This window comes from Cetorhinus maximus, chromosome 7, assembly GCF_964194155.1.
Source record: "Cetorhinus maximus chromosome 7, sCetMax3.hap1.1, whole genome shotgun sequence".
In the NCBI taxonomy this organism is placed as follows: domain Eukaryota; kingdom Metazoa; phylum Chordata; class Chondrichthyes; order Lamniformes; family Cetorhinidae; genus Cetorhinus; species Cetorhinus maximus.
Genome location: NC_135885.1, coordinates 45902964 through 45929301, shown reverse-complemented (window position 1 = coordinate 45929301; position 26338 = coordinate 45902964). Strand labels below are relative to the sequence as shown.

Genomic DNA, 26338 nt, shown 5'->3' with positions numbered 1-26338 from the left:
ATTTAAAGTTCAGCCGCACTCAGTGCTTCCAGCCCAGGACTGCAGCAAAGAAGACATGGCCCCGAAAGGGAAGAAGACTGCAGCCCTTGAGCGCCTTTTGGACGCCGTGGAGGCCGCTGTGATGTCCTCTACCCCCGCTCTGGCCACAGGATGGACAGCAACATTACCATTCCGGCTCGGTAGGCGGTGGCAGTGGTGATCAGTGACAATGCTGCACAGAAGAGGTTCGACAACCAATGCAGATAGAGGATTAATGATCTCATCCATGCAGCCAGGGTATGGCAACCATCTCATCACTCTAAATTCGCACACTTAAGCCCATCACACATTCACTGGCATCTCACTCACTGCCAGCTCAAGGGACATCACCACTCACTCACTCTCTCACACACACCCTCACATCTCCATCTGGCTTCATCTCCTCTGGAGACTGCTTCCTCAGCCATCTTAAGGCCACTTGCACAGTTCAATATGTGCCCCCAAACACATCTTGGGTTACCCTCCTTCCCCAGTACAGCCCTCTCCCTACAGCCTCTTCCTTTGCCTGAGGCTACTTCTCCCCCTTCCCCAAGCAAGCCCCCACCTTATGGCTGGTCTGGTAGGTAGAGACCTGCCCGTGAGATCCCCTAAATGTGATGTGGTGCTGCTGTGAAGCCTGGCACTGGTGACCACAAGTGCTGCCTGAAGCAAGGTGGGCAAACAAACCTCGAAGTCCCGAGTGAAGTGCAGCTCACCAGGTGCACGTTGCTGATGTACAGTTGTGAAACATGTCGGTGTGCAATCACGCCAACTTGCCCGGATGATCCAGCGTTGGGGGATAATTCCGGCGAGCAGGGCTTATAACAAAATGCTAACATATTGAAATTAGGTTCCCAATATATGGCGGCAGGAAATGCGGATGGAGCAGACGATCTCAAACTGGTTTTACAACGACGTGAAACTGATGTTTGCGATCTACTCATATTTTCCCCTCCCAGACAATTCCGCCCTAAGACTCCAGAAAGTGGATCTTGCCCCCTCAAATGTTAGCATAAAAACCAAAAAAGTATGATGCAGTACCAGCAAAATAACTAGGCTAAGGTTTCACAATAATTAGACTGAGGGAGACCATTCTGTCACTGGAATGGATCTGCAATTTAACCCATATGGATAAATGGACTTTAAAATCCATACAGGAGAAATACATCTCTAAAGCCAGATAATGGCTTTGTAGGTAACCTCTGGATCCATCAGCAACCTCTGTTTCGTATCAGTGAAAATTAGATTTTGTTTGAACATGATTTTCTGTTATGATTAAATTGAGCACAGGATCCATAGCAAAAACAAATGTACTTAAATCATTAAGTGAATATGCAGGATTCCTGTTGGCATGTTTATTGCATTAGCACAGAGATTAATGTTTTCCCAGAAGTGTTGCCAAATGCAAGTTAAAACACCTACTCACTAAGGCTAGTATGTGCTGTCAGACATTATACTGCAAAGAACTGAGTAGCTCGGGTTTTAAACTGTGCTCCCATACAAATTAATCAATCGCCTGTTGAGAGTTTCTACCCTGGCCTAAAACAGACAGGGCTTGAAATTTCTGGGCCTGGAGAAAGAGAAGGCAGCCGCACCATAAAAGGGACAGGAAGGCTAGAATCTAGTCCCTTTTTTTGCATGATGCCAAATTCTGCCAGAAATGGGAGCAGATTTTTCTTGCCCCGCTCAATCCCACTTTGAATATCACCAGGAGGTGTAAAACTAGCAGGATGACAGAAAAAGTCTGCCAGTTCTGCTTCTAGTGCATCCAATGCAAAGTATGCCTGTATAAATGAAGCAGGCACAACTGTGTAGCAGGACAATTTTCTGTAAGTGATGCCAATGACTTACATAAAAAGATCTATCCAATTATTTTTTTAATCTCCTGATATCTGTTTATATTAGTAAAGTGCTGTGCTGAAATTCCTGACACATCCATCATGGCAAATGTTCAGAAACACCAGAAATAACAGAGGCATCTATCCTGTGAAAATGACTCCCACCTTGGGATTTGGGGCAAGGCGAGACCATACCTAGATATACCAGCACATTGTACATCCAGCTGTAATTTTGGCTTCTTAGCTTGTGGTTGGTATACATTTCAAGATTTACATGTGAAAATTTAGCTCTTGTTCCTAAATACCACTGAATACTGAAAGCAAACAGTCAAGAGGTGTACTGATACACTCATTCATTTTTACAAGGATGTTCCCTGAAAACTTGCAAGCAAATGACACTGACAATCCTGCAACAATCATCTCTTTATTCTTCTCCCATCTGATTATAGCTATCCCGTCCTTCCCAGCTTTTACTTCTCAAATATTTTACCCAATTTTGCTAAATCTGGAGTCAAGATGAAAACATGGTTTAGTCATGGATTGTGGAAATAATCATGCCCCTTCTTCACCCTAAATTATATGCTGAAGTTTCTGCAATGCAGCCTGGAGTGGCAGCCTTCTGACTCTACTACTGAGACAAGCTTGACACCTATTAACATCAATATGATTCTTTCAGCTCCCCTCAAGTCCCTTCCATTTAGTGGCTACTATTTGGCACAGATTTGTAAACAAAAATCAGTCACACACAGTTGATAATTTTTTTGTGCATTGGAAAGAATGGCCTGAATTTTGTGCCTGTTGGGCACATGCAATGAGCGGGGGCCCGTAAGCGGATGTGGAACCTACTCCTGTGCGAATTCAGGTCAGAAACACAATTTCACGCTGGCTGGCCAATCAAGGCCTACCCAGCATGAAACGAGTCCTGCCGTTGGCTCTTCGGTCCGGGCAGGGGTATGAGCTTGTCGGGCACCAGGTCAAATGAGGACCCGGCAGGGGATTCAAAAGGGCCAGAGGCAGCTCCCTGAAGGCTGCCAGGGTCAATGGGGGGAGCCGTCCTGCAAGTTACTTGAAGCCTGAGAGTAAAATATGGCATCTGCACCATGCCACACGAGAGGGCAAAGGCAGTGGGCACTCTGCCGCCCTCCCCTCCCTCCCCCCGCGGTTTTTTGACAAATGCCTGGGCATTATTTTGCAGGCATTCAGCGCCAGGTGACAGTTTTTAATGCCACGGGGTGGCAGGAGGACGTCACTGCATCTCACCAAGAAGGCCTGATCATAGTGGCCTCCCAGGTGAGCGGGCATGACGTGGTTCGCCACACATGGGTACAGTGCCACAAAAGGTTTAACAATCCCCTGCACTCCACAAGGGTGAGTACCGAGTTGCCATGGAACTGCATGGAAATGTGTTAATGGATGGCTGTTCATCGTAGCAATCAGGGGTGTACGAGCGTATGTATGCTAAATGGCACTGAAAACTGTGCCAGCCAAGGTTGCGAGGTCTTCCCCCTTGCCCTGGGTGCACTGAAGGGTGAAGTGTGATACTCTGACATGCACTGCTATCCAGTTCTCGGGGGTGGGTGTGACAGGCTGGAAAGGTGCTGTGGGTAGAGGATGGGCTAATGAATTCTCTTCTGCTCCTTCAGGAGAGGAGAAGCCATAACGCCGGTGAGCAGTCATGATCACAACCTCTCTCAGAACCAGGCACAGTGCAGATACATATACCTCGGTGGCCATTAGGTCGTTAGCTCCAATGGTAGTGCACATTGGGGAAGGCACTACACCCTTACATGAGGTTCTGGCGGAGGCAGAGAGTGCCCAGGGCACCAGTACTCGGAGGACTGCTGGAGACCAGGACCATGCTGAATCTGAAGCAGATGATGAGCCTCTAGAGTTGTCAATCAGGCGACAGATGCTGGATGTCCAGTGGGATGCGCGGAAAGATCTGGCGGAGATCCCTGAGGGTTTGCGTGCCATGGTCTCTGTCATGGATGAGTCCATGCAGAACGTAAGCACTGCGTTGACCCTGAGCTCCGAGCGCACATCCTCCTACTATGAGAGAATGGTGACTGTCATGGACAGACCCACTCATCAGTGGTCAGCAGGGAGGTTCAAACTGACCTCACACTGGCAGACCAGCTGATTCTCTTCTCTGCAGCCTCCTCTCAGGGTACTCCAGATGACTGAAGCAGCACCTCCACCTCTCTGCCGTGGCAAGTGATGATGCCGCAACAACTGAGAAGTGGCAGCCATGGCCCTGGACGCGTCCTCCCAAGTGACATCTACACAGGCTCCTCTGGCCAGAGGATAACCGCCATGGTCATCAGGGCTGACAGGGCAGCAGAGTAAGGAGGCTGCTTCTAATGCCACTGCCTGCAAGGAGGGGGTACCCAGCCGCAGCATTCGCAAACGTATGTTTAAGGCACCGTGAGCACAACAGGGGGTTTCCACGGGTGAAATTATTTCATTAGATTAGTTTTAGATGTTATTTTTGTGTCACTGTTAACACGAGATAAAGTTATGTTCCTTTTGTGTAACCCTTGACAAGGGATAAATAGTTATTTTGTTTTCATGGCCTAAGTGTCCTTCATGGTTTTCATAAGTACAGGGCACGGCAGTGGCTTGTGATAGACAGGAAGGGCTGCAAACTTTATTACAGCATTTGTGATTCGACACTGGGGTCAGAGGATGGCCTCATCTGGAATGTTTAGTAAGGAGGCTCCACCCTTGGCTTGAGTTTCAAGCCATGCCTTGGATGCCTAGCTGAATGTGCGGAGAATCAAGGCCTTTCTGGTCTCCTTGCCTCCCTGAAGGCTCCTCATGTCTGCCTCCACATCCTCACCCTGGCCCTCCCCCGGCTCCTCATCAGAACCATCACATGAGCAATCTGTGGAGCTGCCTCGCTTCTTCATACTCCATGGGTCCCCCCTTGACGAAGCCAGATTGTGCAGAGTGCAGCAGACAACAACTATAAGCGACATGTGCTCTGAAGGATATTGCAGTGCTCCCCATGATCGGTCCAGGCATCTGAATCTCATCTTCAGCAGTCCAATGACCAATTACCACCCTTGTGGAGGCATGACTCCTATTGTACCTCTCCTCTGCTTCTGTCCTTGGGTGCTGGAGTGGCGCCATGAGCCACCTTTTCAAGGGATAGCCTTTGTCACTCAGGAGCCAACCATCCAACCGAGCTGGAGCCACAAACAGCCTTGGAGCCTGGGAGTGTCACAGGATGTAGACATCATGGGAGATACCAAAGTACCTTGCACAGACTTGTAGAATCTGTGTCTTAGGATTGCAAACTATCTGAACGTTCATGGAGTGAAACCCCTTTCTGTTCACAAAGGCACCTGGCTCATCCACTGGCCACATGAGTACAGTCTATGGTGCCCTGGATGCAAGTGAACCCAGCAATGGCTGCGAAGCCTCTGGTTTGCTCAGCCTGACTGGCTTCGTCAGTCCAGAAATGAATGAAGTTCTGACCCATTTGGAGAGAGCATCAGTGATCAGTTTGATGCAACTCTGGGTAGCAGATTAGGACACACCACATAGATCCCCCACTGACCCCTGCAAAGAACTAGTGGCAAAGAAGTTGTGGGCTACTGTAACCTTTAGAGCCACTGGCATAGGGTGCCCACCCACACAGTTCGAGGTGATCTCCGGCCCAATCATCTGGCATATGGAGGTAAGTTTCCCTAGAGAGGCGGAGCCTCCTTTGGCACTGGATCTCAGACACGTTGAGGTAGCTGGAGCGCTGCCTGGATGCAGGATAGGACTGTTCTGCAGACCCTTCTGCCTTGCACTTCCTGCTGGCCCTGCACCACCTGTGGCCCTCTTCCTACTGGTCATTCTCTGGGACACTGCCTGCGGACACCTGGCCTCCTCTCCCTCTGGCCTTCTCATCCTCTTCAGAGGAGGTCCCACCAGTGGAGTATACAATCCCCATTTGCAGAAATGCAGACGGCACTGCCTCGTGCACTGAAGAGTGCACTCGGCAAAAAGCCTCCAAGAAAATTTGTCAGAAAAACCAACAAGAAACTCTCACCTAAACTCCTAACTACTCACACCACCAAGCCTCTGGTCCACTTTTATCGCGTCCTGGAATGACAAATCATTAAAAACAGGATGGCCGCCTGCCTGTGTTGCCCGTGCGCCAACCGCTAAATCACACGGGCAACGTAAAATTGCTATCAATTGGACTTTAAATTGGCTTAATTGCCACTTTAACTGTCGGCGAGGGGAGCTCCGACTGCCACGCGCGTCCGCCGACCGTAATATCACAGGATGTTGCGATCACGTCGCCCGCCCAACATTATCTCGTGTGATTTCGCTCTCACTCGGGCCAGCCAAGCGTCCAAACCTGTGACATAAAATTCCGGCCAATGGGTTTACTAAGGTCAGACTGACGTAATTCTTCTGCAAACTCCTTAAAATGGGTAAATGGATGTTTACACAGGAAAGCCCATAAAAATTAAGAATTGAAAAAACAAAATTGGTACAGGCCAAATTGATGGTCCTCAGCCAAAAGAAAGAAAGACTGGCATTTATATAACACCTTTCACAATCTCAGGGCATTTCAGAAAGAGCCAAAATGAACTTGTAGGTCACGTCGGACAAAATTAACTGATTTTTTCGAGGAAGTAACCAAAGTTGTGGGCAGGGGCTAAAAGCAGGAAATGCTGGAAAAACTCAGCAGGTCTGACAGCACCTGTGGAGAGAGAAGCAGAGTTAACATTTCGAGTCCGTATGACCCTTCTTCAGAGCTCCATTACTGGGATGCAAATCGGGTTCACGCCGGCCTCCGGTGGGATTCGCGTTCCGACATGGTGGACACCATCGGATGATCCCACTGTGTTTCCGCGCCAGCGTGAAACCAATTTTTGGCCTTCTTGCCATACCGTCCCCCCCACCCACCATGACACCCAACGCCAACAGGGCTGGAAAATTCTAGCCAAAGTGTTTTTGGTTCCAAAGAAGATATATTGGACTCAAAGCATTAACCCGGCTTCTCTCTCCACAGATGCTGCCAGGCCCAGAGTTTTTCCAGCACTTTCTGTTTTTATTAGTGGAATATTAGCCTTTATAACCAGTAGAATATAATGGGGAGGATGTTTTGCAAGAGTTATACAAAGGCCTGCTTAGATCACACCTGGGGTATTGCATACAGTCTGAGCATTGCCCCTTAGTAAGGATACATTGGCCTTGGTAAGGGTACAATGCAGATTCATCAGGATATTACCAGGGATCCAAGGATTAATTATGAGGCGAGTTTATATGAACTAGGCTTCTATTTCCTGGAATTTAGAAAGTTAAGGAGTGATTTGATTGAGGCTTTTAGAATTTTGAAAGGAATTGATAAGGTAAATAGAGAGAAACTGTTTCTGCTGATGGGGGAACCTCGGGAAATGAAAGATAACCTTAAAATCAGAGCCTGACTATTCAGGAGAGAAGTTAAGAAACATTTCTTCAAGCAAAATGGTGGTCTACGGAAAGCAGTAAATCCTAAAACAATTAATAATTTAAAGATCAATAGATTTTTGCTCACCAAGAGTATCAAGGGATGCAGAGCCATGGCAAGTGGATGGACTTATGGTGCAGATTGGCTGTGATCTCCTTGCATGGTGCAATAGGCTCATGGGGCTGAATACTCTACCCCTGGCCGGAATTTTACATCCCGCGGCAGGCACACGCCCGACCTGAATGGACGTGAAATAGTGTGAGATGACATCTGGTGAGCGCCCCAACGTCATCGCACACTCGAACGATATTCCGCTCGGTGGCCGCGCACAGCAGTCGGAAACGCGCCAGTCGGCAATTAATTTTACGTCACCCGTCCACATTTACGGTTGGCGGATGGCCTGTTCTCCCAGGCAGCCTTCTCATTTTTGCTCCAACCTCAATGCAGGGCGGGATGAAATTTCCATGGGGGGATGAAATAAAAAGAGATATCTGGGGACTGGTTGTTTATGAGGTATGTTATCAGTGCTTGATTGTGCTGCATGGGCATATTTTGTAGCATATTTGTCGTTTCCATTATTCTGTGGAGGTCTGCAGCTCCCCGGGGTAGCTGTCTGCCTTCAGGAAGCTCACTAGAAGCACTCACCAGCACCCTCAGTTAGGTCAGCACCCACCCTCTTCCCGCCTCCACCCCAGCAGCACTGAGCATTTCTCAGTGCATGTTTCACGCTGCTTGGCCGTTAATTGGCCAGCCAGCGTGAAATTGCGGTTGGGGGCCGTTTGCAGCCAGAGGCCCTTTTCCCGTCCACTTCTGGGCCCACCGATCGTGCACACCTGACAAATGAAAAATTCAGGCCCCTGTTCCTATGCTCCTATCCAAAAGTCGTTTGCAACCAATTACATACTTTTCAAGTGTAGTCATTACTGAAATGCAGAATTTATTCTATTTACTGAGGGTATATTTTCCTCTAATCCCCCTCCCTCCCTCTCTATGCCCTGATTTTAACTTTACTAAGGCTTCCTATGCCCGCAGATCTCGGAAACTTACTCATACTTCTCCATAAATGGGGATCCACAACCAACTACCAGGATGCATATTTCAAAAGTCAGATTACTTGTCCTGTAAGTTTAATTCATCTCTATAGGAAATGGCTGGTTCCCCAGGCTTATATTTTCTCTCCTGCTAAATACAAGGAAGAATCCCTGCACTGAAACACAGGTAGGATTGAGGCCTTGGGCTTCATTCACATTAGGCTTGCTAATCACACCCAGACAACTCTCCCACTCAGGGAGGGAGACTAGCGAGGTCGATCGAGAAAGAGGCTTTGTAAAAGGTGTAAAGCCTGTTTCAGATGCAGACCTTGGATGTTTTTTTGCTGGATGGTTGATGCAGTTCACCTCAGAATGTGCACACGCTAGCCACCTACCTTAAGACCCTTTGCCACCCATTTCACAACTGTAAAACAGACACAGCATCAACTTTCTAGGCCACTGACTTCTGCTGGAACTAACCAGCCCAAAACACATTGTTCCGGTGTAAGCCTCATGCATGAGCACTAGCAGTTTATTCACTTTTGCGAGATCACAGCCAAATCAAAAGCTTTATTCACCAAACAAGCACACACATATACTCACATGCACATGCATGCACATTCACACGCACACACATGCACAGACACACACACACATGCAGCAGAGATCAGTGGATCCTAATTAGAATTTAGGAACACTGGCTTTTGCAGAGCACTGAGGCCAATTGTAGTTGTCCCAGCTGAGATCACCAAACTCAACAAGGACTGGAGATCAAATCTGATATTGGTAATTTCATATTTAGATGCCGGAGCTACAAATAAAGTGTTGCTGTACACAGTAGCTTTTCCACACAGGAGCCCAGAAGGTGGGCATTTACATAATTCAAATTATTTTTATTTTATGTACTAAGAAACCCATTTAAAATCATAAGTTGCTGGGCTAGCTGGTTCAGATCTTGGTTTTACCCAATCTTAGTTTTAGCCTTTGTTATAAAACAGAAGGTCTGATTTTAGGCCTCAGTACCCGACCAGAAAGGGTTGTGAGGGGTGTTAAAATATCAGTGATATGCTATTCACCTTATCCACAGTGGACTTTCACCCCATACCATTTTAACAGGCATGTTCTGAGCAGCTTTGGAGGCCCTCACCACAGACAGGCAAAGACCTTATTAACTTTCAAAAGTCAGGGTCTGATGACATCATGCAGAGCCGACATCAGTTTAACCCTGGGCTGTGCAACTCATGTAGAGCACTGATCGTGCCCAGGGAAACCCAAATGAGAGAGCTCCAGGCCTAAAGAGACCCAATAAGTAAAATATATTGGTTGAAATTCTTTTTGTGGGCCAGGGAGAGCAGGAGTGCTCCTCAAGGCCCTACAAGAAAACCTTGAGCTCTGAGCTTCAGTCCCCTCCCCCAAATAGGCCAGTTGTGTCTGCAGAGATTCATCACTGTACCTGTCCAGTACTCTGTGAACCTAGATGGCTGACACAACATAAAGATGTTTCAACCAAGTTGTACAGAGAAAAAAAGATACAGTCATGAAAAAAGGTGCTGCAGTTAAAATTTCAGTGAATTCTAAACCCCAGCATTCCCGGAGCCTGTGTTATAACACAGAAAATATCTGTGTAACAATATATCACGATTACCTTATGAAGGAAGTGCTTATAAACTATTGTATCCTGGCCCAAAAATCTGCCAACGGAGGACAGGTAAAAGTGCCAATATTCATCCACTCAGGGCGTCTGCTGCTGACACTGCCAAAGTTAGCAAGGATAGGGGAAGGTCTCTTCTTTTCCCTCTGATGAACAAGAACATGAGAATGTCTATTGGCACTACCTCCAGCCCAAGCCACTTTTATACCAATTGCCTTACATAGCTTGACTGGAAACATAATTTGGTCCTGACCTAAATTCCAGCCCTTCTGGTCTACACCCACCAGAGTTAGAGTGGGAGTTCCCCAAAAGGACAGAGAATTTTCAGCATCCATCCCTACCTGATGACTTTACAGAAACAGTTTATGAACTCTTCAGCCTGTAAGGCTTATCCCAAGCAAGGAGAAATTTCCATTTGACAAAACTGTACATTTGCAATGCAGTGAGTCCCAGATCATCTTATTAATTCCCTGCCTGGGGGTATGCAGACTGTTATTATGACAACCTGATAGGATAATCTGCTGAAGAAACCCAAAATGGAATGCTTGCAAGCAATTGAATGGATTTCAAAGCAGTCCTGTTTATAGTTACTGCAAAAACCTAGAGTCATGTATCATGTGTTTTACCTCGGCTTTCAGCAGCTTCCCTCAGGGCAGACATGATAGTTGGCTTCAGATTTTCAGCTAGAAATCTTCCCTCCAGTCCTGGGAAAAGAGACCTATCGGAAAAGTCAAAGCTTAGATTCATTTTTAAGCAAACTTTTCTCACTTGCCCTTTATAAGCAACTGACCTCCATAATCAAGTCCTTGTTTCACAGTTAAACAGACCATAGAAACATAGGACAAAATACAAACTCACAGGACTTGGTTAACATAGTGGTCATTGTGTAAAGCTAACAGAAGTGCAGTACCACAGGATTAACTTAGGTTTAGGACAGAACCCAAGCAATCTATGTGGGTCCTACCCTAAAAAACGTAACTTTCTCTGGTACAAATAAGATTTCTAATCTTGAGTGTTTGGAAAATAGAGACCTTTATCTAAGCAGATTTAAAAACAAACAGCTCCATGGTGCCAATGGCCCCCCTGATACCATATCCATAGAGTGGTAATTCTTGATATGTGAGCATGAGAGTGATTACAGGTCATTCAACCTTGGAGAAGGTATCACAGGTTTGGCTAACCTCCATACAGGTTTATTTTCAGCTAGGTAGTGAGCAGGAGCACAATTCATGCATAGCCAATTGGACCACCTTCAGCACCACTTATACCTTTGTGGAGATCAGCTCAGGACAGGATCAAACCTGGGAATCCAGGCCAGTAAACTTAGCATCACACAAATGTATTTTTCTATCAGCTTTGCCACTGTCTTTCATTTATTGCACAAGAACAAGCCTTGAACATTTTGAACCAGATTTTGTGGAGAGTCGGGAATTAGAAGGCACTAATGGATTCTGTAGTTTGATTCAGTTTGTTTACATAGCTGTCCTGGGGCACGTGAGTTTCTTTATCTTGACAGACTTATGAGATTTTCAATTACTTCAAAATGTTATTATCGGCCTAATGAATTCTGAATAGTGGGTGAGTGGTTTGGGGGTTAGAGGGGTAAAAAGGGTTGAATGGTAGTGGGGGTGAGGTTGAGAGTGTGAGGTGGTTATGAGGGGGTGCTTGATCTGAAGAACGGAGCCGATGACTGTGGGAACAGAGATGGGTCTTTTAATCTGGCTGCCTCGGCATCAGTCTGCCTCCATCTCTGCCCAGGTGACTCCAGGCCACCCCGCCCTCCAAGAGATGAAAATCCCACCTGCCAGCACTGCTGTGACGGAGGTAGGATTGCAACATCGGGAAAAATCACGACTCCCAATTCACGCCACCATGATGTAAATCTGGCCCTTTATCTTTTATTATTGTCTGGACCACTGTTGTCACTAGGATTATTTATCTAATCAGCATCAATAGAAAAAAAAGACAATTAAACCAATACACTTCTTGTGAAATGCGCATCAGCTGAAATTGATGCTATTATGAGTGATGCATCTGTAACCCACAATGCTTTACTCTCTAAGCTGGCACTGAAAGTTTCACACCTCATGCTTTCCTTTCTGTCAGATTTGGTGATCCATCTTGGATCTACCATACCTCCAGTTCTGCTGGCTCTTCTGCTTATTGCATCCAGCAACTTGATCACTCCAAACCAAATTTATTTGCCCTTGTAATATCTGCAAATCTACCATTAAAAATGCTAAAAACAGTTTGTTGGGGGAAACAAAAGCACTGAATGCTATCATCCTGTTCCTCCATACAAAGACACAGAAACATGCAGAAATTGCAACATGGTAAGAGACTATCTGGCCCAACCGGTCCATGTCAACATTTGCCCTTATATACGAGCAAACAGTCTGAAACATATTAACACCCAAGTCTCATCCATGTTATGACCTTTTTCATCCACCAATCCAATCTAATCTTGAATGCTTACATAGTTTCTGCCCCAGCCACTAACCCTGGAAGTGTATTCCATGGCATCACTTAAAGAGGTTACTCTTTCGCATTCTTCTAAATCTTTTGCATTTAATTTTGTATCTATGGCCCCTCATTCTAGATCCTACAAGTGCTGGAAGCAGTCTATTCTATCTACTTTGTCCTATCCTTTCATAATTTTAAACACTCTTATCTTTTCACTCCATAATAACCCCAATTGTTCAAGTCTTTCTTCATATTTATAATTCCTCACACTAGGCCACATCCTAGTGAAGCTTTTTTTAAAACCCTCTCTAAACCCTCAACATCTTTCCTATATCGTGGATCCCAATGCCACATCCAATCCTCTAACTGAGGACCTGTGAAGTTTCATTTAGCTTCATTATTATTTCCTGACTTTTATTATCAATGACTCAAGCTTAAACCTAGAACTCTATTTGTGTTTTTTCACTGCCTTATGAAGTACTGCCTTTAATATCCTGTGAATCGCTGAAAGAAGACAGTTTTTGTTGCAGCTTTTCACCTTGCACTCATCAGGACAATTCACAAGAAAATACCAATTTCAGGGGAAACAACAAATTTATACTGTACGAGAAGGGAGTGCTGACTGGTTGGCAAGTGGAATGTGATTGATAGAGGTGTTGCCGTGGAGAATGTAGTTGATGGTGACTGACCGTTAACTACCAAGCATTGTTTAAAATTTAAACCAGACAGCTTGACACTGGAGGCTTTGACAGATATATATGCTTGTATGAGTCGAGACATTACCCTGGAGAATAAACCAGCGAATGGCTGTCACTTATTTTGTTTAGCTGAAACAGGCGCAACGCATGTACATGTTCTTTCTGTCTGAAAAGAACAGTGCCCTGTGTATTAATATTTGTAGGTTCCAATACACGCAAATGCACCACACTGCAAGCCTGACTGACAATCTTAAATTGGTTATCAGCGTCATTCTTAGCTGTCAGTCACCATCAACTGATGCATTCTCTATGGCAAAGCTGCTACCAATCAGAGTCCACTTGCCAACCAATCACCCTCCCCTCACTGGGGAGGAAGTGCCACCCTCAGGAACTGCCAGCCAACTGGATTGGCCGGCAGCTCCATCAGTCCCATATTGCCAAGAGCGCATTAGTGGGAACTGCCAGGATTGCAATCAGGAAGACCCATGGAGCTTGGAGCAAGGTAAGTCCAGGGTCTTGGGCAAGGAGGGTTTGGGCAGGTTAGGGAGGGGGTGGGAGGTTTGGGGTGGTGTGTTTAATGCAGCAGGCAGGTAGGAAGAAAGTCAGAGTTCTATTTTAGGGGGGCCACACCAGCCCCCCAACCTCCAATCTGCAAAGGAGAGGCCCTTCCCACCCTTGAATTTTTTTAAAAATCAGTCTGCCCACTCCCGCCCAACTGCCCACGCCAATCATTTTATGGCATGGGTCGCATATTACCAGGGTCAATTGGCTTGCTAACAAGTCCAATTGAACCTTGATATATCTATTTAAATATGGCAGGCAGCCTGCCAATTTCAGCGCCCGCCCAACCTCCATATTATGGGAGTGGGCGAGAAGGTGGTGGGGTGGCTATCCACCCTATTTTAAACACCCACCAGCCTGCACCCCCCCGCCACCCCCACCCCCCGCACCCCAACCCCCTCTCACCAGCCAAAAAAAACACCCAGTTTGGGCACTTAAAATGCAGCCCACTGTTCCTCCTATTTTGGGATAATTTGGTATTTTGAGACCATTCCCTCTAGGCTTATATCTAATTCAATAATATAGAGTGAACTGAAGTGGCCCCATAGCTAAAACCTGTGGGACTGCCCACTACCAGCAACATTGAAAACTCCTACTTTATTTATTATTCAATAATAAAACCCTGAATCAAAGCGTTTATTAAACCCAGGTAAACAACATCCACTGCATTCTCCTCATCATTCCACCATGTATGTTACTCTCCCAAAGAATTCAAGTACAATCATCCCTTTTGAAATAAACCCTGGATACTTCCAACTGTTTTCTCTTCATCTAGACATATGATGATCACTCATCCTTAAAGATTCTAAAATTTTCCCTATCACAGATATTAAGCTAAGTGGCCTTTAATTACCCAGATTAGCTCTGTTGCCCTTGTTACCTAAAAAATGGGTACTACATAGGCCAACCCTCTAGCTCATATCCACATTCAATAGAACTCTATTATAATTACTAGGGCCCAGGTAATTTACTACCTTAGGATCCTAGGATGTGTGTGATCCGGCCCTGACACCTTATTTTCCTTTAGCCTAACTGACATATTTAACAAAAATACTTCATTCATTATTATATTGTATCTCACTCTCAACCATTTCAGCATTCACCTTTAAAGAACAATGCAATGCACTAAGAGTCACAGAGTCATTACAGCACAAAATGAGACCATTTGACCCATCACATCCATGCCAGCACTCTGTACAGCAATCCAATTAGTTCCGTTCCCTTGCTCTATTCCCATTGCCCTGATTATTTCCCTCAAGTGCCTATCCAATTTCCTTTTGAAATCATTGATCATCTCCACTTCCACCACCCTTGTAGGCAGCGAGTTCCAGGTTATTACCAGCCACTGCGTAAAAAAGTTCTTCTTCACATCGTCCTGCATCTCTAGCCCAAACCCTTAAATCTTGTACCAGCAGCTAAGTGGACACCTTTTGTTTCTCTACCTTATCTAAACCTGTCTTAATCTGGTTCATCTCTATCAAATCTCCCAAATAACTTCCTTTGCTCCAAGGACAACAACCCCAGCTTCTACATCTTAGTCTTGTAGCTAAATTCCGTCAACCCTGGAACCATTCTGCTAAATCTCCTCTACACCCTCTCAAGTACCATCACAGCCTTCCTGAAGTGTGGTGACTAGAACTGAGTACGATACTCTAGCTGTTACCTAACCACAGCTTTATAAAGGTTCAGCATAACTTCCTTGCTTTTATACACAATACCACTATTTATGAAACTCAGGATCTCAGATGGTTTACTAACTACCTTCTCAATACACCTACCAACTTCGAGGATCTATGCACATGAACCTTCAGGCCCCTCTGTCCTTGCACGCTCTTTAGAACTGTATCATTAAGTATATGTTGTCCTTCCTTAGCCCTTCTGCCAAAATGCAGCACCTCACACGTCTTGATATCAAATTCCATCTGCTACTTGTCTGCCGTTCTGTTGGCCTGCCCATGCCCTGTTACAGTCAATTGGTATCATCCTCACTGCCACACTTCCAAGTTGAGCATCATTGGCAATTTTGAAATTTTACTCTATATTCTAATATTCATGTCATTTATGTATGTCAAAAAAGCAGTGGTCCTTGCACTGACTCATGGTACCACTATCTACCATCCCCACAGTCTGAAAAACCATCGCTGTTTTCTGTCCTTAAGCTAATTTTTTATCCAAGCTGACATTGGTCCTCCTTATTCACAAGCCTTAATTATGTCAACTGGCCTTTTATGTGCTACTTTGTCAAACGTTTTCTTAACATCTACTGCATTCCCTTCTCAATTACTTGATCAGGAAATTTAATTAGATTAGGCAAACATGACATTTTATTCTTTCATGGGATGCAGGCATCACTGACAAGGCCAGCATTTGCTGCCTATCCCTAATTGAACTGTGTGGCTTGCTAGGCCATTTCAGAGGGCAGTTAAGAGTCAACCACAATGTGGGTCTGGAGTCACACGTAGGCCAGACCAGGTAAGGATAGCAAATTTCCTTCTCTAAAGGGCATTAGTGAACCAAATGGGATTTTACAACATTCAATGATAGTTTCATGGTCACCATTACTGAAACTAGCTTTCAATTTTTAATCATTAACTAATTTAATTTATTAATTGAATTTAAATTCCATGAGCTGCCATGGTGGGACTTGAACCAGTGTCCCCAGAGCATTAGCCCAGGCACAGGGTTACTAGGTCAGTGGCATAACCACTATGCTACCATCTTCCCATCTGGCTTTCATTAATCCATGCTGGCTCTTCTTAATAAACTCAAACCCTTCCACGCACCTGTTACTTTGTTTTCCCTGATTATTTTTTCTAAAACATTCCCCATCACTGATGTTGAATTGACTGGACTGTAGTTACGAAGAATGTCCTTACGCCCTTTCTTGAACAAAGGTGTAAAATTTACCACCTTCCAATCTGCTGGCACCTCCCTGTATCTGGGGAAGATGGGAAGATTATGGCAAATCCTTCCATTATCTCCACCTCCACTTCCCTTAGCAACCTGGAATGCAAGCATTCCAGACCAGGCAATTTATCCACTCTTAGGCATAGCAAGTCTTTCCAGTGCTTATTAAATAACATCACAATTTTTTGTTCATCTGCAACAAATTGATAGTTCTTTCCTTTCAGCAGCCCCACCTGGCTTTTAACAATTCAGTATCCTGTGCTTCTGGCACATTATCAAAGATGCCTGCTGCAACATTTGTCAAACTTCCTTAGCCGTTCTCTTCCGACCTGTGTGTAAAATAGTTAACTCTCCCGACATAAAAACAAAACTGACAAAACTCGGACCATTCTGTATCCCACCCACCCCCACCCCACAAACCTTAATCTCAATGATGCTGGTAAACAATAATCCCCAATTCTGCCACTTTATGTCATTATAACAAGCAACACGATGCTGAAATGTTACCTGGGATGATCATCTGTGGTAATGTAAATGGCATCCTTATCTGCTGCAGAGGAGTCAAAAGATATGAAATTCCCATTCTGTAGTGGAAGCAGTTCCAATCCAATCAATTCTCCAAAGTTGTGATCAGTCAGCACATACTCCAGAAGCTGAAGTTTTTCCTCTGCACTGCCTCGATGCCTGAATTTTCTAATCACCTGCCGTACCAGTGCAGGACTGACTCTCTTTAGGTTCCTTGCATCAGGGCTGTAGGCCTGTACAGCATTAAAGACATTTTCAGGCACTCGGGCTATCTGTACTCCTGCCTTATTGAGGAAGTTGAGAACTGTTTCTGTACAGTCTTTGCCATTGTCCATTTCGCAGAAATAAACCAAGTCAACTTTCACCCAACGGTTACTCATTGAATAGATTACAGGATGCTGAATCAGTTCCTTAAAGAGAGGCTCTAAAATTGGTTTCCAGTGCACTCGGATCTTGCTTACATCAGGCCATACTTTGTGAATGGCCTCAGGAGTTAATGGAGAATCCTGATCTTTTTCAGCTTGCATTCGTTTCACAGCTTCTAGAACCAGGGTAGCATAGGTCTTCGGAACTACATTGTTAATAAGGAGCTCATTCCATAGAGCAGCGGGGTCTCTCCACTGGTCTACTTCTCTCCACTTAATACTCCTTCTGTTATCTGTTAAACCAAAGAAACCACTGATGTGCACAGGCAGGCCAGTCTTGCTTTCTTCACCAGGAGGTAAAGGAAGGAAGCAGAATGCTCGCCCTACGAACTCAGATACAGCTCCTTTCACCTCCTCACTACGCAGGAGAGGCATGGCAATGGCAATATTAGGAATGTACTTCAAGTCTTCAGCCAAACAGTCCAGTTCATTGCACATCCCTCGGCCACCCACACTGTTGCAAACGAGCCAAGACATTTCTTCCATATCTTTTGAAGTTACATCTTCAGCCACTATGTTTACATGGTAAGTCACACATGTTACATTGTTGCTTGGAATATTATTGCAGTAGCGATCTGCAGCAGTCCTCAGGATCTTTAAGGAGTTTGGCCTCTCATGTTTCAGCTCTTTACCCTCAGAGGCGGTCACTCTGAAGAGGATTCTCTCTGTGCCATTGGATTCCCGGATGTACAAAGTCACACTCTGCACATTTTTCAGGAAAAGTAAAAGAGAACTCGCATCTGCTTTGAATGACTCAAACAACTCAAGAACTTTATCTTTATTATACAGATTGTTGCTTATGTAGGATGTTTTTTTACGGAGAGGGAACCTGAATATGGTGCCAGGAAAAAAGCCATCTTTAAAGGTTTCTTTGGTGCTATCAAAGATTCCAACATATGGTGCAAATTGGTCTGGGTGCTCACTAATCTCTTCGCGGTCGCTTGTTAGATTCCAACTTTGACCTGATTCATGGGATCCAAAGAGTGATTGATGGGGATCCAATATTCCAATTTGAGTCCCACTAAATATGCACGGTGCATCTGTGGGGGAAAAAATATATACTCTTCAGGATATCTTAGTAAATTTATACACAATAATAAATTTATGTATATAAGTGGCAACCAATAATGTACACATATAAAATAAAGATGTCATAGAAGCTGGAAATCTGAAATAAACTGAAAATCTAAACTCAGATAAAAATAAGGTTCTGGCTTGAAACATTAACACTCTTTCTTACTCTACACTGCGTGAGTTATTTCCAGCATTTTCTCTGATCAGCAACACATTTTCAACCCTCATGCACAATGAAGGATATTACTGAGCAGCATAGGAATCCCTGCTTGTTACTACAATGGAGAAGGAGAAAAAAAGCCTTACATTACTAGGCTACTTCAAGCCCTCAATCCACCTCCCAGCCAGGCTTGGCTTGACAGGGAAACCACCTGTGCTGTCTGCTGTCCTGCTCAGGATTTAGGTAAAGAAAGCAGATCAGCTACAGTCATGTGTTACAGACAGGAGGGAGTGTTAACTTAAACAGTACTAATTTTTCCCCTCTTTATAAATAGCGGCGTATTTCTCCAACCCCTCGGTTTTTTGTGTGATCTGATTTTCTATTAATAACTCCACAGCAAACTCAAGATGGGATGAACTGTTATGATGTGGCAGATGATGTGTGCCAGGTGAACCAAATCCACAAGAGAAACTTGGCCACACTATCACAATGGTTTTGCAATTTGTATTTATTTGGAGATGTGTGCATTGAATTCAGAAGTAATAAGACCACCAAGACCTTTAGATATTTTAATTAAAATATTTATTAACAAAATAAAAGATTTCAAGTACATACATAAGACTACAATTACTTACTCCTATAATAACTCCTAACATTCCGAATTAACCTGACCCCCAATTACACCCCCTTTAAGGAAACAGTTCAAAATAGATTTTAGATTTAAGGCAGAACCAGCAAGTTAACACAATACCCACTTGACAATGGAATTATAAATGACTTTTTTCCCAACTTCAGTTTCATTATATAGCAGACTTATGCACAAATGGCTGGAGGCTTCATTAAGGCTATTTCACACACTCCTGTTAGATCTTACATGGCCTTCTTCAACAGACTAAGATCCCTTTGAACTCCAACAATCCCTTTATTTATTTAAAAATGCAAATTCCCTTCACACCTTGCATGCTAAGCCAGCATCCATATTTACTCATTAGCATGTCAAGCACCTAGCTTCTTTTGATAATTTCAAGCTTGCAGTCTCCAAATATAATTAAATCACACAGAAAGACCCAACCATACTTGCCCCCATAAACCTACTTCACAATAAACCAGAAAAATATTATGAAAATTATTATACTTTCGTTACAGAACTTAAAGGGTTAGTTTATTGCACGCATTCAAAACGTGAAAGGAGGGTCGCAACGTCACCTCCACATTCAGACAGTAAAGAAAGGGATAGAGAAAAGAAGGTTTTACAGTACAGAGGCCATAGAGAAAATAAGCATTGGTTCACGTGAGTTTCAGAGTCCAGAATCAAAGTCCAATGATGTATTCCTTCACGGAGGTCAGCTGCCTGAACATCGATGTAGTATAATTCACTTTGCCAGCGCTGTTGACTTAACACAATGAAACAGACACTCGGAGATGGATCAGTTTTGTAGGCGATGGTACAGATCTTCTAGCGGAACCAGGATAGATGGGGTCAGGTGTCTAACCTGGGCCACAGCTCCCTCAGTGTGGCCTGCTAGTCAGATGTTAAAGCAGCAGACTGTGCTATTCAGCTCAGCTAGGCAATATTAACATGTTCAATGAGCCAGGGGCCTATGTCACACGACCCCCACCTCTCCACCTGGTCTCTAACAAAGGATGTGTATCCATAGTTTGGAATGCGGCTGGGCTTCAAAGATTGCTAGATGTCTCAGCCATTATGAATTGAAAGAAAGGTTGGGGGTCTTTTGTCTTAACAGACCATCAGTCTCCTTCTGGTCAGCCAGGGCTATCAAATGCAGATGGTCTTTGTATAGCTCTCTTTGAAATTGGGTTGTGCAGTACACAGATGGTCGTTAGTGGCTCCTCAGAGATAACGAGGTGTGACTTTCCCTGAAACTGCAACATGGCTTCTTTTGTTCAGGGGTCACAGACAGACATAGGTTCAGCTACTTTAAGGATCTTTGTTCGGTTTTTTAAATTTTAGAAATATTAATGAGGAAACCTATATACAGTTTATAAAAATATATAGGGTGAGGTCTTAGTCCCTCACACATCATCAGAACCCAAGCTACATATTTAAAGAGGGATGCATCAGCTTGGATCAGGTGTCCTTGTCAGCTGGAATTTAGAATGGTAGGAAGGACGTAGCTAAGCTCTCCCTCTCCAATTTTTCTATCCTGCCCCCTTCAGTTTTCACCAGGCCTCACCCTTAGCAACATTTTATCACAACAGCTCCCTAGTTTTCTTGGCAACTTCAATCATTCCACGGATAAACATTTGCCTCTATAGTCACTGCCACTAAGAATAACACTTTATTCCTACCAGATATTGTGAAACCTCAAAATATCGTGGGCTTATACAAGCAAGTCAAATTAAGACATAATTTTACTATAAATGTGACCATTTGCTTCTTATTATCATGTTTCCATGGATACTTTGATTAGTTTTCCTAATTTCCATCCTGATGCTGCAGCTGGGTGCCACCTGAAGGCCAATGTTTTGAGATATGGTTGGCTGCTAAATAGGTGAATGGGCCTCTTGGGATTGAGAAGGCTTTTGTCTCATTAGAGCTGAGTCTTGAAATCACAGTCAGTTTTTCTGAACCCAAACTTGAATTTTGCCGCTGAGCATTTTTAAAACTGAGTGAAATTTTGCAAGAATTCACTGAGTTGACACAATGATAGAAATGAGCTAAACAACTGATGTCATATAAAACCAGATCTAGAGACTCATTTTGAGGGCAACAACAACTTATATTTATATAGTGCCTTTAACATGATGAAACATCCCAAGGCACTTCACAGGAGCATTATAAAACAAAATATGACATTGAGCCACATAAGGAGATATTAAGTCAGATGACCAAAAGCTTGGTCAAAGAGGAAGGTTTTAGGGAGTGTTTGAAAGGAGGCAGAGAGGTTGAGAAGTTTATGAAGGGAAATCCAGAGCTTGGGGCCTCAGCAAACAAAAGCACGGCCACCAATGCTAGAGCAAATAAAATCAGGCATATTCAAGAGGTCAGAATTAGCAGAGTACGGATATCTTAGAGGGTTGTAGGGCTGAAGGAGGCTACAGAGATAGGGAGCTGCAAGGCCATGAGGCATTTGTAAACAAGGGTGAGAGTTTTAGCATCAAGATGTTGCTTGACTGCAAGCCAGTGCGGGTCAGCGAGCATAGGGGTGATAGGTGAATAAGACTTGATGTGAGTTAAGACATGGGTAGCAGAGTTTTGGATGGCCTCAAGTTTATGTAGGATCGAACATAAGAGACCTGCCAAGATTGTGTTGGAATAGTCAAGTCTAAAGCTAATAAAGAAAAGGATGAGGGTTTCAGCAGCTGATGACCTCAGTCAGGGACGAATTTGGGCAACGTTACTGAGGTGGAAATAGGCTGTCTTAATAATAGTGTGAATATGTGGTCAGATTGACTCATCTCAGAGTCAAAGATGAACAGACTGATTTAATCTCAGACTGTGGCCAGAGAGAGAGATGGAGTCAGTAACTAGAGAACTGGGTTTGGCGCAAGGACCGAAAACCATGGCTTCAGTCAACTAGTAAGATAAGACAGGCTTTGTGCAGCTGACAGTACTGTTGCCATCTTGCTGGTAGAATGTCTGTACAAGAAAGGTGTATTGGTAAAGAATAGCTTATGATCTGAGCCAAAGCTGAAAAGGAAGTGACAAAAGAAGGAGAATTATTCTCAGAGAGATGCAGATGATTGGACAAAGGGAAAGTGGGCTGGAGAAGGTAGGCTTTAAACTTACTAGGAAAAAGGGAAACCTGGATGAGGCAAACACATTATGAAAATGCGAAGTCCAGAGGATGGCTGCCTGGTGAATGTCATGGTCATGTGAAGATAGCTGGGACAAGAGCCTACAGTCAGATCAAAATTATAAGTAAAAAGTAGGGCAATGCTATAGTTAGCACTTAGTTTAGTTATAGTGTAGTTTAGTTGTATTGTTTAGATATGCAGACAGGTACATTGGTATGCTGTTTAGGAAATTTCTCTGTGGATGTAGACTGAAGACTGAGATGGATCGATTTTTTGTTAGTTGAGGCCATCAAAGCATTTGGAGAAAAGTCAAGTAAGTGAAACTGAGGTGCAAATCTGCCATGATATAACAGAATAGCGAAACAGGCTAGAAGGGCTCCTTGACCTACTTCTGTTCCTACATTCCTACTTCAGGAGTATGTAGTTAGGCAAGAAAAACATCAGAAATGAGTCAAGGTCATATGTCAGCTGAGCTTCAATAAGATTATCCAAAATGCATTTTTGTTTATGTGAAAAAGCAAACATTTAGCAGTGTAAAGCAAGCCTAAAGAAATCATCTCACTCATCTGCTTGAGGTCTTAGCCAGTTATATGAATGTAAAAGCAGGTTTAAGAGTTTGAAAGTACAAAAGCAAATTTCACAAATTAAGTTTTCAGGGCTTTGAAATCAGTTCAAGATTGAACGCCAACGGAACTCGAGTACTCTTGGTTTTCTGGTCTTCCATAACTCCACTTGAAAGTCAATTGTAAACCTCAAGTTCAGAACCAATTTTAGTTACGCATCATACACATACACAAGCATCTGTATTTGATGCCCAGCTATGAATTCTAAGCTATGCCAGCCTGATAGATGGTGAAAATATTATTCCAAATACTGCTGTTAAAAAAATTGAAAAACCTTTGAAGAATGGGTTAATAAATGCAAAAGTTAATGGACAGGATATGAAGAGCTTTGCAATTTGTACCACTTCCCTGCTCTTTCTCCATAGCCCTGCAAATTTCTTTTTCAAGTACTTATCCAATTCCCTTTTGGAAGTAATTATTGACACTACTTCTTCCAAACTTTCAGGCAGTGCATCCCAGATCATAAAACTTTACTGCAGTGATGTTTTTTCTCATGTCACCTTTCATTCTTTTGCCAATTACCTCAAATCTTTCTGTTGGTGAGGAATGATCACAGATTGGCACATGCTTGTAAATTTCCAGCTCCAGGTCCAAAGAAACCATCATAAAATAATTGCCTTCCTTTCTCTTTATTAATTATTTTAACACGCTCAAGCGTAATGACAACAAGCTGGATGCAAAACTTGCACACAAAAAATGAAACAAAAGAAAATCCTGAACAAATTCCAATTTAATCTTGCACCAAGGAGCTGGAAACTAAACAAAGCACCATTCAGAGCAGGTCCACTGCAAAACACAAGGACAATTCACTTACCTGTTATATGATAGACAGAATTGAAACCAATACCAAATCGTCCAACTTTCAGCGGATCATCTCTTTTCCTACTTCTCGCTATTTCCTGAATTCCATGCCAATCCTCAGGGGTGAATACTGCATTGTTGTAAGAGTACAAAGCTGGTCCTGAAGAAAGAATCAATGTTTTATTTAATCAAAATTTACCCAGACACTCCAGTATCTTTGGAGGAGAAAACTGTGCATACTCAGAATGCAACATACATCAAAAAGGTACATTTCTGCCTGCTGTTACTGAATTCAATATATATGGAACTGAAACTGTTTTGGTAATGAAACACACAAACTTGTGGTTTCCCCATTTCAAGGACTAATCAATCACCTGTCTTGGGCACCTTTGACACAAATTTCTGTCTTGTACCTGGTGATCATAGATCTATTATCCAAGAGAACAGATCTTGCATTTCACATGATAACTACCCACTAAAAAATCAACTAATGGATTGTGTTTAGAATACAATTTCTCAGCAAGGTTGGTTCCTTCATTCCAAGAAAAAATGGTTTGCACTTTAAAAGGAATATTCCAATATAAGACATAGCATTGACTTAAAATATATGTTGAGGAAGTACCTGTCCTATTTATAATTTCAAAAAAAAAATCCAATTTGAAATAAAACTCACACTCAGTTCAAGGAAGCTATCAAACAAGATTTTGTGATCAATGATGAAGTGACGGCACTCGCTGCTGGACTTGAAGAAAGCTGCCCACCAAGAGTAGTGAGCTCTGTGGTGTGGATTTCTCCTTTCCCAATGTTAACTTCATTCTGGTGCCAGCCATAGGGGATCTCTGGTGTCCAAGAACAGTGGTATCATGAAGTAGGGTAAACAGCCAGGCACAAGAAGAATTTTCACAGACAGCAAACCAGGAATAAACAAGAAGTTTTTATCATTCACTTTTCATAATTTTAAAAGACCAAAATAAAGATTGAGATATACATGTGAGACACAGTGGATGATAAAACATCACAAACAAGCTTTGTTCTATGATTTTAAAAATGTATTAAATTTTTATCACAGAATGTAGAAATTTGACATTCCATGAATATAAAATTAATCTTTCAGGGTCAGAGAAATTGTCCAGCAGTAATAATGCCACGATGTATCATTAAAAAGCCAGCTACACTTTGTTCAACAAAACGTAACTTGAAATTTAAAGGGTTCCTACAGCAAGAATAGTAACATAAAAATTGGAAGTTCATGTTAAATCATTGATTTTAATTGAATTTCATCATTTTTTTTCATTCATTCATGGGAGGTGGGCATCATTGGCAAGGCCAACATTTACTGACTGTCCCTAATTGCCCTTGAGAAAATGGTAGTGAGCTGCCTTATTGAACCGCTGCAGTCCATGTGCTGTAGGTACACCCACAGTGCAGTAAAGGAGGGAATTCCAGGATTTTGACCCAGCAACAGCGAAGGAACATTGGTATATTTACAAGTCAGGATGGTGTGTAGCTTGGAGGGGAACTTGCAGGTGACAGTGTTCCCATGCATCTTCTGTCCTTTGCCCTTTGAGGTGATAAGAGTTTGCAGGTTTAGAAGTGTGTTGAAGGAGCCTTGGCAAGTTATGGCAATGCATTTTGTACATGGTACACCCGGCTATAAGGACTTAATTAGCATATCAGTGGAGGAATAGAGCATCACCAACAACAACCTCTAGATTTCCCCAATTAACTGTGCATGTGCAGATGCCGGAAGTTGCTGTCAGTTTTACAAAATATTGATATTGAATGTTGGCAGTTTCACCATCATTACTACTGCAACATCCAGGCTATTAATATAATTTTCCCTCTTTCAGTTACTGTCCATTTTACATTTCATTGTCGTCTATTTCTCCCCTTCCACTGTCAACCAGTTTGCCCCTTTTATTGCTGTGCATTTCTCCACTGTTCCCATCCACTGGCATCCATTCTCCATCCAATCCTACTCCTACCTATGTTCAGTTGCTAATGCTGCTCCCAAGAGTAATTGAAAAATTGAGGACTCTGTATATTGTGGGTATGAACACTTATTTTCGCCAGAGTTCTTCTGCAGATTGTGTTGTGTTTCCATACATTAGTTATGTTTCTTCACCTTCTCCTTTACTCTATTTAAAGACTCACCATTTAAGATGTATTTCCTGCTTTATTCTTACATCCAAAATACATTACTTCACACATTTATGCATTCAACTGCATCTGTCACCAATATGCCCATTCTCTTGCATCCTCCAAGACACTGAGAGTTGGAAACGGCAGCAAGCTGGCTCTTATAACAGGAGGACTACTGTGCACCAATCTTTAGCAGAGAGCGAGGGA

The 26338-nt window shown here is 43.4% G+C and overlaps 1 protein-coding gene across 2 annotated transcripts in view; it reads right to left on the bottom strand.

Moving 5' to 3' along the window:
* sacs (sacsin molecular chaperone) overlaps window positions 1-26338 on the bottom strand; it is a 148872-nt gene that overhangs the window by 55022 nt on the left and 67512 nt on the right. For both annotated transcript variants that reach the window (XM_078545418.1, XM_078545419.1), the window contains 3 exons: window positions 24003-24149; window positions 17130-18612; window positions 10620-10711 (listed from right to left, as the gene is read on the bottom strand). In XM_078545418.1, coding sequence (XP_078401544.1) covers window positions 10620-10711; window positions 17130-18612; window positions 24003-24149 — 1722 coding nt within the window. The remainder of the gene's footprint in view (window positions 1-10619; window positions 10712-17129; window positions 18613-24002; window positions 24150-26338) is intronic.